Source organism: Rattus norvegicus, chromosome 18 (assembly GCF_036323735.1).
Source record: "Rattus norvegicus strain BN/NHsdMcwi chromosome 18, GRCr8, whole genome shotgun sequence".
In the NCBI taxonomy this organism is placed as follows: Eukaryota; Metazoa; Chordata; class Mammalia; order Rodentia; family Muridae; genus Rattus; species Rattus norvegicus.
The window spans coordinates 24,434,038-24,446,129 of record NC_086036.1 but is presented as its reverse complement, the minus strand read 5'-3'; the positions used below and the strand labels follow the sequence as shown (position 1 = coordinate 24,446,129).

Genomic DNA, 12,092 nt, shown 5'->3' with positions numbered 1-12,092 from the left:
GAGCAGTGTCTATGACTCCCACCTGGTCCTTATCAGTATGGTTTCCTGCAAGCCCGACCACAGCCCTCAAAGAGAGGTTCTCCTCTGCATATTCCATAGCTGTCCTGTACCCTGCTGCTCTCTCAGAGTCTCCCACGGTCAAGAGGAAAGGACACTGCAGAAAGGGCAGGAAGGATACCCACTTCCTGCTCCCCTGCCCTTCCTTCCCTCCAGGGTGCTTTCCTAATGGACTTTCCTCTTTGGGGCCACGCTCTGCCTTCTGCTGCCTCAGAGTGCTCAAGCCTTCATTTGCTCACCCTGCCTGTTGGAGCTCTGCTGTCTGCCATGATGGAGGCTGTGAAATCTCAGCCTCTCATCACGAGGCTGTCTCACAGCCACACACAGAGAGACTATCCAAGTGAAGGTTGCAAAACTTCTTTCTACCTCCTCCTACCCAACTGTAGACATGGGATCTGCTGCCGCCCAGGAAGGAAAGAACACCTTGCCCCATGAGCAGGCAAATGAGCCTCCTAGAGTTAGCATGGCTAACTGAATCATTATTATTTACACATGGAATCTGATCAAGGTCATTGAGTCACATCATTAGGTACCCAGTTATACTGAAAATGCAATTGTCTACTTACGTTAGCTGAGTCCTTTAGAGAAGTGGCAAACATGGGCCTACAAGAGCCAGTTGGGAAGCAAGGACTTAGACATCTGTGCAGTGTGACTCGGGGCTACTGATCCGTGCTTGAGTCGAGTGTATGAGTGTGTGCAAAGTACATGCTCGAGGAAGGCATGATCCTCAGCCTCTGTCCAGGGAGCTCATGCCAGAAACTTAATAAATGACAGCCATCAGTGTTACTGGGAGCTTAGCGTCCCTCTGTGGGCTCACTGTTTAGAGAACGTCAGTTTGTACTAAGCAGTCGTATAAGAAGTTGTACTTAGAGGACCTCGAGAAGCACTTCCTGTGAAGTGCACGCTCCGGAGTGGTATGTGCTGTAGATGCCAGAGGACGGCTTGAAGTGTCATTCTTCAGGAGGCGTGTTTTGTTTAAGAGAGGGTTTTACTGGCCTGGCACTCTCCAGATAGACTAGATTGGCTGACCATTGAACCTCAGGGATTCCCTGCTAGAGTGACAGGTATGCATCTGACATTTTTTTTAAAAAACATAGATTCTGGTGCCTAAACCCAGGTCCTAACACTTGCAAGGCAAGTTTTATCAGGTCACCTGCTCTGCCCCTCTGAAGGGTTTTATATAAATGAGGCACTCCCTAAGCTCTGGTTTGTGGCCTGGGTTGGTACAGTTGTCCAACCAAGTGTGCCTTTCCCTTATTAAATATCTGTGTATTTGTTACTCTTACATCTCTGTGACAAAATGCCCAACAGACACATCTTATGGGGTGCAAGGTTTGTTTCTCCCTTGTGATTTGAGAGGGAGCAGTCCATGGCGCTGAGGCAGGAGAGTGGCAGATAGGCCAAGTAGAGGTCTATTCCTATGACCTGGAAACTGTGAATACAGAGTGGAACCAGTACCCTTCCAAAGCTCATGTAGAAGTTACTAAGGTCAGAGACTGAGCCTTGGCAGCTCTAATAAGGTAGGCTCTGCCCATCCTCAATAAGCCAATTAAAGAGGCAAATTAAGAGCAGAGAAAGGCTACTTCTGTGATGAGAGACACAGGGACCCACTGATTCCTCTCTCACATACCTGTCTTCCTCTGGTGGTACTGACATGACATGCAGTTTTAAATTCATTGCAAGAGGTATGTATAGCTAAATAGTTATGCAGGGAGGGGGGAGTCCAATCCATCACTGACCTATCAAGAGAGAGAAAACGAGACAGAGACAGACCGACAGACTGACTGACTGACTAGCTGGACCTGGTATGAACTTTTGAAACTTTAAAGTCCATCCCCAGTGGCACACCTCCATCAAGGCCACACCTCCTAATCCATCCCAAACAGTTCTACTCTCTGGTGACTAAGCATTCAAATATATGAAACTATGGGGCCATTCTCATTCAAACCAATATATCATCTTCACCTTAGTCATGACAACAGTTTTGGCAATGATAATGTCTTAGTTAGGGTTTTATTGCTGTGAAGAGACACCATGACCTGGCGACTCATATAAAAGACAACATTTAATAATAACTGGCTTATGGTTTTAGAGTCCATCCGTATCATGACAGAAAGCATGGTGTTGTGCAGCAGCCTTGGTGCTGGAGGAGCTGATAGTTCTATATCTTGATCTGAAGATAGACAGATGGAGTCTGTCTTCTGCAGGCAGCCAGGAGGAGTATCTGATTCCACACACTGGGCAGAGCTTGAGTGCAGGAGACCTCAAAGCCCACCCCCTCAATGACACATTTCCGCCAACGAGGTCACACCTACTAAAACAAGGCCACACCTCCTAATAGTACCTCCTCATGGCCCAAGCATTCAAATACATGAGTCTACGGGGGCCATACCTATTCAAAACCCCACAGATAATAACAAATATCCAAATGATCGGAACTATGCCAGGCACTGTACTTGATCCTTAGCACATATTAACAATAATCCTGGAAGGAAGAAAGGTTGTAAGAAATCAGTAACTCTTGTAATTCTTGTTTTGTGGATGAGAAGCTGGAAGATTCCGGTAGAGTTGTTGGTCTTTAGTTGACGCTGGAATCCTAATGAAGTAGGTTCTAATATGCGTGAAGGATGTTGCAGCAACAGAATTCTAGAGTGAGAAATCCATGCCTTTTCTTATATCCCAATGACATGCCCTGCATTCTTCATTAACTCTTATTGTTTATTATTATTATTACTGTTATTATTACTGAGTTTTATTTACTTTGTGGTTTACCTATGTAATGTGGGTATGGAGGTATGGGGGCACACATGCACACCTGCCTGCACATAAGTACACATGCCATGGATCACATGTGGAGACCAGAGGACAGCTTGCAGGAGTCAGTTTGCTTCTTCCACTATGTAAGTCCCAGGAATTGAGCTCACTCAGGTCATCGGGCTTCATGGTGGAAAGTACTTTGACCCACCGCGCCTTCTTACTGGCCATTCCCCACTTTTTGCTCCACCTCAGTTCCTTTCAGGAAAAACAGAAGATAATGTTCTCTCCCCAAAGGACCCAGATGAATCGATCATTGTCAAATCATGCACATCCACTCAGAGTTTCCTGGTCTACAGTTTGCCAGATAGAAATCTACCTTTTATCTGGAAGGATGATCTCCCATTGGTTCCAACCACAAGAAAAGATGTAAACAGATAACAAACCAGTTCCAAGCAGACCAGCCCACAAGAAGATATCTGTTGTCTGCTGAAGACATATTGGAAAGCAGTTTAACCGGGTGTGGAGGAACAGACCTAGAAGACATGACTTCCCACATGTCGGGAATGGATTGTGTCCAGGAAGATTGGTTTCTCCCAAGCATTGTCACTGGATCACTTCTGTCACATGGTGTCTGCTCTTCTTGACTTCAGCTCCCCACTAACAACTTGGTTCCCATTCACTGTAGTGATCAGTCAGCTTGACAGAGACATATTAGAAGATATAATGCCCCCAATCCCTGTGTGTTAAAGCCACACCAACTGCTCCCAAAGTAGTCTTCCTCCTCCCCCAAAGGAGAACAAATAGACCTCAGTGGCCTTGGCATTGTCCCATCCCAGTATCTAGTCTGTTCAGTTGTAGAGCAAACCCTTCATAAGCACAAGCAGTGAAGTCTTGATCGAGCTTCCACTGACAAAACATCTCCGTCAGATTGCCTGTAGGCAAGTCTGTAGAACATTTTCTTCATTAGTAATTGATGTCAAAGTGTCTACATCGATGTTGGCACTGCCACCTCTGGGCAGATGATCCTGAATTGTACAAGAAAGCAAGCTGAGAAGTCATAATGTAAAAGCCAGGAAGCAGCATTCCTTCATGTCCAGTGCCTGCCTTGAGTTTCTGTCTTGACCTTTCCCAATGGACTGTGACTTAGGCTATGTAAGCCAAATAAATCTTTCCTCCTCAAGTTGCTCTTAGTCATGATGCTTTAATCACAGGAATAGAAACCCTAAGCAAGACAGGGGACCACCTCCTTCAACTCATTCAAACCACCACTTGCCTTGTCTGAAAGCCAGAATGCCAAGGTTTTTCTATGGTAGAAGAATTACACATTGGCTCTAAGCTACCTGGGACTAAACTCTGTGTGTGTGTGTGTGTGTGTGTGTGTGTGTGTGTGTGTGTGTGTGTGTGTACACCTGTGAACAATACAGAGGCCAGATCAGCAATCAATGTTCAACCTCTATCCCTGTCCCAGCACTGGGGTTATAGGTTCACTTAGTCATACCAGCTTTCTATGTAGGTTCTGAGGATTTGAACTCACATCCCTGTGCTTATGCAGAAATCCTTGTTAGTCACTGAGCCATCTCCACCACCCAGAAATTAATAACTTCTGCTTCTCATGCATGAGTAGGCTGTTTGACCCATGGAAGATGCATGGGTGGGGGCAAGGCTTGACATGCAAATTCATCAAATGAAAGTAATAACAACTCACCGGGACTGGCATCAGCTAAACATTTTAAATGGTGAGAACAATGACCCTGTGCTATACAGAAAGCAATTACCAGTCCTTTCTTTTTGAGACAGGTCTCATTGTGCAACTATGGATGACTAGGAACTTAGGGGCTTAAACTCAGAGTTCACCTGTCTCTGCTTCTAGAGTGCTGGGATTGAAGGTGTGGGCCACCATATCTGGGCCCTAATTCTTTCTTAAAAGTAGATGCTATCCTGGAGACATCTCTCAGTGTCAGAGCATTTGCCTAATAGGAAAGAGGCCGTGGGTCTTTGAGCTTCTTTGCCAACTGTTTAGCTCCCCTAAACAAATGCTTTTCTTTCTTACTGATCTATGATGTTCTGGTGGTTGAGAATACCATACACTCGTGTGTACAGGATTCGTTCATGTTTTGGGTGAACTTCACCTCGGGCTGCTATCCTGGCTGTCTCCTACCTACTTCCCCCATCTAGACTTCAGCAGCCAGTGTATTGTCAGATCGAGAATGTATGTGGCGACTGTCCTGGGTAGAAAGATCTCATTGTACTACAATTTCAATGATTACATGAACCTGGTGTGCCCTTCTCTGCTTTAATTTGTAATGAGATTTCTAATTTAGTACTGTTATTTCCGTAGTCTAATAAATTGCTTCCTCTCCTGCATTCCCAAGGAGAGGAGATAGCATACGTCGTATCTAGAGGTACAACTGAGGTATGTTCCCTCGTGCCAGATCCAAGGGCTGCAGACAAACACACAGTAGCAATCTCAGGAACTTGGATAGCTCCATAGAGTGGGCCTTGCTCACTGGATAGTTAATCCTGAAATGGGGAGAGCAGTTGGGGAGAGGCTGAAATAAAGAACATGTACCCCAAATAAGTCATGAAGCCCCAGCCTGCCCCTGACTAAGCTCTGTGACCACAAGCACATCACACGCCAGCGTTTCAGTGTTAGCCTGTGAAGTGGGCTGCTGATGGCCCGCATCTCTCTGGAAGATCATTGCAATATGAGATATGAAGCAATAACAAAGCCACACTTGGCATGAGCAGACCATCAGATGGCTTCTGTTAAACATGGCAGTACAGGTCTTCATCCCACCATAAATACCCTACTGTGTGTCTAGCCAGTGTGAGCCTCTGTGGTTAGAGGCAACAGTGTTGTATTAACTTTTCCTGGGGAGATAGAAACAAATAGCAGACCAAAGTAATGATTCAATCAGAGTTCTATTTGGTCATCCAGGAAGGTGTTTGGGCTTTCTTACCTAAAGCTAGAGTGTAGATAACCCCAAAACAAAACCAGACACATCAGAGGCTGGGAACATGGCTCAGCTGGCAAGGTGCCTGCTGTGCAAAGCATAAAAATTTGAATCTGCATCCATAAAACCCAGATAAAATGGGCAGGTATGGCAGGGTGCATCTGTAATCCTAACGCTAGAGGGGCAGAGTAGAGAGGACCAACGCATCTAAGTGGTCGGCCATCCTGGCTGAATCAGGGAGCTCTAGTTCATGATGGATACTGTCTCAAAGAGTAAGATGCACGTCACCAAGAACAAACTCAGATTTCCACACACAAGTACACAGGCACCCACCTACAAACAAGCACATTTGTATACAAACATATTTTTGAATTTCAAACATATATACACATGTGCACGCACACACACACAGAGACACACACACACGTGCCAGTTGCATTACCACAAAGCCCTACATCGTAGATGGTGAACTCATGAGGCTATATCATAGTCTACTGTGTTCTGTGTACTCTAGTATCTAGTAGAAGCCAGAGGAGAATAATGGCTGCAATTAGTTGAAGGTCCTTAGACTTCTGCTTCCTCTTCCTATTAGGGGATATCAAGAGCCCCATTGCCATTATCATAAACATAGCTACCTCTGTATTTTTTGGCTCCTTGAGTTGCCATAGATACCTAACCAAGAAGTCTCTACTCCAAGATGGTGATCATATTATACCTGTGGGGAAAATGTCTACACTACAAGCAAAATCTACAAGGGGTGGGTATGAACTTCTGTGATGTAATTCAGTGGAGAGCTGACATTGTTCAGGAGTGCTCTGGGATTTGAGGGGTATTCTCAACCTGTCTTGGTAGCCAGGCAGAGTTGCGTCTGTACCTTCCAGAAGAAGTCTATGTGCACTGTGCCCTTCTCTACCCAGGCAAATCATCAGGCTGCTTGCAAGGGATCAGGGGGTGCATACAGACCAAGGTGCTTCTGGCTGGGCTCTTCCTTTCTCACCATAGCTTTTTGCTTTTGTCCACAGAGCCCAACCCAGGGATGTCCTATGCCGTTATGGAGATTGCCATCATTGCAGGTGAGCTGGCGCCACCAAGAAAGATCCCAGCCTGAACTGGCTTGAACATCTGGGTTGAAAGAGAGGTGGCTATGGCTGCCTCCCTCCTGTTCTAGTCTGCTTCCTGTTGCTGTGATAAAATGGCAACCTGAGGAGTAAAGAGTTGATTTAACTGATCTTCCCATGTCACAGCCCATCACTGAGGAGAATCATGGAAAGAACTAAGCCTGGGCAGGGCAGGAACCATGAGTGAAAACTGCCGATCGCCATGTTCCTTCTGGCTTGCTCAGCTGTGTTTCTTATAGAGGTCAGACCTACCTGCCATGGGGTGGAACCACCCAAAGTGTTAGCAGCCGTCAAGAAAATGTCCCAGAGACATGGTCACAGGCCAGTCCTCAATTGAGAGTCCTCCTCCTAGGTGTGTATAGATTTATGCCAAATTAGCAAAAACTGCATCACCGCCCCCAGAGGAAGCTTTGAGGATGGAAATGAACACTCCATTCCTGGTAGATGGTGTCACATATGGTGCCTCATAGGAATAGGGACAAAAGGGGCTTTGCTACACATGTCAAAAGATAGCCTTTCTCTGGACCTTAGATCCTCAGAGGCACAGGCTGGAGAATGAGTCATCTGTATTATAAATAAAATGATTTTTAAGAAGATCAGTAGAAAAGAAAATTGGGACAAAGACCTCTACAGAAGAGCTTTACTGCAGGTGTGGGGGTCACAGTGCCACGGTTACAGCAGCCAGGGTGAGGCCCTGAGGTGGGGAAGCATTAGGAGAGAGGTATCATGTATAGCATGATATGGATTCTGACAGGAGAAATCCGTCAATCCCAGAAAGCAAAGGCAGCTTCTGAGCCTTACGGTTCAGGGTGGTGGTAGGAGATAAAGATGAGTTCCATACCCTGTGACCTGGTCTGTGTGAGTCACAAAGCAGGAAGGCATTAGATAAAGAGCAGGGTTATAATCCAAGGCTGTCAGAGTTCCGGACACCAGCTCGGCTTGCTCCCAGATGCAAAGGAAAGGGGACACTCGATTGCTTGTGAGAATTGCATGGTCCCAGTCACTCTCCATGACTAGATTTGAGGAAGCCTGCAGGATGGTTGCCTGATTTGTACAAGCAAAAGGGCAACAGCTAGGTCTGTGACCTCACTCTGTATGTATGAGGAATAAGTAGATAAGCTAACCCAGGTTTCTAGGACTTCCCATTTCCCTCATCTCATATGCTAGTGAGTCCCTGCCCTGGCTCTCACCTCCATGCTAAAGACTGGACCCTGGGCAGGTGGCTTCCTACTTGTGGCTCAAGAGCAACCAAGCTTGGGTGGTGTCTTGCTCTGCTCCCTTCTTTTTGATCCAATCTTCTCACTTGCTGATGCATAGCTCAGGGATCATCTTCATTTAAAAATAGAGAAGCAACAGGAAGCCATCAAAGACACCTGTTGATTTCATCTAGCTGGCCATCCTCTCGTTCATGTGGGTCTTGAGTCCTTCCTTTTCTTCAGGAGTATACAGTTCCTGCCACAGTTGTAGGGAGCTTAGGAAATCGTTCCAGACAAATGAGACATGGGAGCTACATTCCCCAACATTATTTCTGTAGTAACTCTTATGCTGATTTTACAGCTTCAAACCTAGTGACCAAATTTAAACTCCTCCCATAGGACTGGTGCCCCTGAACCTTGTAAATTTCCCTTTCCAGACCCTAAGTAATCTGACCCCTCCTATCACACTTTCTGCTCTGTTTCTCTGATCCCTGGGACCTAGCACATCCTTGGAGATATCCTAGGCACATCATCCACTGAATGACCAAGTCCGCCTCTTCCTGGAGACCTAGGAAATCCTCACCCCACAAGAATGAGCAGTGCAGCTAGATAAGGACGGCACTCCAAAAAGCACCTCCCCAATCCTATTATACCATAGCCAGCCACTCTTGTCTTTTCCCCCCGTGGACTCTATGGGAAAGGTAACCAGTATATATGTTTTCAGGACTGGCTCTTTGGCACTATTCAGCCAATTGGTGTTTTTATCCTTGGGGAAGGCTACCTCTGCCGTTCCCAACGTTCTTCAGTTGCCTATAGTTCTTTATGTAGGTTGAGGCCTCATAAAGATGTTTTAGGCAAGTTTGGCACGTTTATTGGTATCAGCCTTGTTTGGCTCACATTTGGGCCATCATTGGATGAATTTTTATGTTGACTGATGGGCTCTGGCTATGTGAGCCTCTGAATACTGGGCAAGTCCTTTCCCATGATGCATCTGATTTTAATCATGTGCATGCTCCATCATGCGTAGACCTAAGCTAGTGAATAGATTATTTTTCCTCCAGTGAGGGTCTTAGTACAGTAGTTCCATAGACTTAGATATCCCTGTCCGATTTTACTGATTGGCCATGGCTACCAGATCTTGCCAAAGTGTACTCTACTCCAAGATGGCATGGTGCTATTCCCAGGGGAAAGAGTCATACTACCCCAGACTGACCTGCATCCTGTCTCCCTCTTGCAGCTGTGATCACTGCGGTGGCCTTGGTCCTGGTCTGCCTCCTCTTTCTCATGCTTCGCTACCTGTACAGGCACAAGGGCACTTACTACACCAATGAGGCCAAAGGCACGGAGTTTGCAGAAAGTGCGGATGCAGCTCTGCAAAGTGACCCTGCCCTCCAGGATGCCGGGGACACCAGCAAGAAGGAATACTTTATCTGAGGGGTAGCAGACTTGACATCCCTGCAAGACGCTTCTGGCTGCAGGAGAGAAAGTACCCCCGCTGTGTGCCACCATTATCAGCACCAGGAAGCCCTCAAGGGCACCCCAAGACTCTTACTGCAGAACACTGGGTGCCTGCCAGGAAATCGATACAGATGGGAGGAATCAAGGTGCAGCGTACCTCTCCCAGGGACTCATTGGCCACCCAATACCATTGGCTCCGCAAGGAAGGGAGAACATCTGGATGCACAGGTCTCCCTGGGCAATGCAGGTGTCGTCTCACTAGCATGAAAATCCTCCTCAGTGTGTGTGAGGTGGTTTGGACCTGGGAGTAAGTTGTATGGAAGTGGGACATCTGGAAGCTGCCTGAAGATAAAGGTTCCAAGTGTCAATCATTGACATTTGGGAAGACTAGGAGGTGCCACAGCTAAAAGGCACCTTCGTTTCCCATCAACGCAGCTCAAGATGACTACAGATAAGTTTGAGACGTAACTGAGCATTCTATATCAAATGGCACTACGCTTAAGTGTTTGGGAAACATAAATGCCACCCATCGCTGGCTTTTCTCCATATAGCATTGTGTCTATGTGCGCGGGACAAGGACTGTCTAGTTCTGCCAAAAGAAGAAAGGGAAGGGTGACCTTTCCCCTCACTAGTACCAGCTTATATGAAACCAACGGAAAGAGGCTACCCAGTAATCAGGCCAGGGGATGAAGCACTGGTTTCTTGATACACAGTTTTTAAAAGGAGAGCTGTGTTCATCAACTGTGAGTGAAGTCCGTCATGCCAGAGTCCCAGTGAAAATGCCTCTATGTTATAAGAGACTGCAGGTCCCCAGACCTGGCTTTGGCTCCTCTTTCTTGGTCTTAGGACCTTAAGCCATGTATTTGACCTCTCCAGCTTTAATGTTGGCGTTTTCAAGTGGAAGTGACACTAAATTGTGTTACCTCTGGTTCTTAACTCCCAGCATTGTGGGCAGGAGCAGAAGCATCAGACATGGGGTGTTAACTGTATTCCAGTGTCAGTAGCATACTAGATACATGGTTAGCCTATGTTGGCCAATAACAATTCATCTTTGCACCACCTCTAAGAGCCTCCTGAGAAGTCGCTAATTTAAAATTAATAACAGGGTGAATATGAGCTAATTAGCCAACCCCTTCCAGGTAAGATTTCCAGCGGTTCTGCAGTCACTCACAAGACTTTGAGTCATTGCTACATTTAAAGACCATCCCTCAGGAGCCCCGTCAGCAGCGCTGTCTCCACCTAGTAGCCACATCGTGGTCCCTGGGAGACTAATGAGATTGCAAGCTCAGTCAAGTATGGCCGCCACCAGCCGAAGGAGCTTCAATTCCTCAGAATGTCGTGGGGAAGAGAAGCAGTGATTCAGTTATAACAAGGAGTTATAATGGTCAAGTGCCAGATGACCCAGACTGGAGGATGTCTATGTTCTCACCTATGAAGTAAAAGGCTGGCTTCAGTTGACACCCACTAATCTAGAGAGACCTTATCTGAACCCCTAGTGGATGCTTGAAACCCAAGGCAGTATTGAACCCCTTTGTATTTGGCTTTTCTGCACATACTTATGTTAAGATTTAATTTATAAATTAGGCACAGTAAGAGATTAACTGCAGTAACTAACAGCACAATGGCATAATTAGAACTATAAAGCTAAAATAAAAGATTCTTGAAACTATGAATTATTTAACTTCGGAATTTTTCATTTAATACTCTCGGATGACAGTCGGCCACGAGTAATTACAACTTCAGAAGCACCTATCCACGGGGCTCGCTACTCTATCTGCCCACACCAGAGATGACATTATACAACCATAGCCTAGGAAATTAACTGTAGAAAAAACAAACAAACAAAAGTGTAGTCACATATCGTACAGGTAGACTGTGACTCCTGAAGGAGGTAAGCATTACATTTTCAGGTGGGCTGGACCAGAGACCCACCATGTCTTCACAGAACATTTGTGGATTTTCTTCATATTTTATGGGGTGAGGGGAGGCGCTGTCTGGAGGAATTTGGTACTCTCCTATGATGTGGGGCCCTGGAACATGTCTAGGAAAAACTAAAGAATTTCTAATTGCCTTCTCTATGGTGACATCACTTCCAGCTTTTCAGAGTGCACCGCTCAGGTCTTTGTCTTCATAAATGTGAGCACAAATGACTGTTCAGTAGGCTCAGAAGAGGTACCCAAGCAACCATACATAGACTCCTCCTTGCATAGGATGGTCCAAGAGTCCCTAGGCCTCCAAGAAGGCTGACCTTCCTGTCTGTCGTCTGTCTCTCTTCCCCTAGTAGGCCCAAAGACATCTGTGATGCCGGTGGACACTCTGAGAAGCAGTTCCCTATGCTCACAATGCCTGTCCTCACCTCCTCTCAATGTGTGGGGACACACATTATATGAGAGGCTCTTTAAGTGACTTACCATCACCACTCTCTCAGAAATCAGGCCACGCCCCATGTGGCTTTCTTCCTTTCTCTGGGACAGATAGTTAAGAAATTGTACTGTGGCATTGAAGCTCTTTCCTTAAGTGGCTGCAAGATCAATTTCTGGGCCCATCAAGTA

General features: G+C 46.2%; 2 protein-coding genes across 3 annotated transcripts in view; both read left to right on the top strand.

The window, feature by feature from the left end:
- The window catches only part of Gypc (glycophorin C), a 32,672-nt gene extending 21,463 nt beyond the window's left edge, over positions 1–11,209 (top strand). The window contains exons 2-3 of the mRNA NM_001013233.1: positions 6,791–6,841; positions 9,320–11,209. Coding sequence (NP_001013251.1) covers positions 6,791–6,841; positions 9,320–9,516 — 248 coding nt within the window. The 3' untranslated portion in view covers positions 9,517–11,209. The remainder of the gene's footprint in view (positions 1–6,790; positions 6,842–9,319) is intronic.
- The window catches only part of LOC120098222 (uncharacterized), a 702,255-nt gene that overhangs the window by 156,835 nt on the left and 533,328 nt on the right, over positions 1–12,092 (top strand). The gene's annotated exons all lie outside the window — the stretch shown is intronic.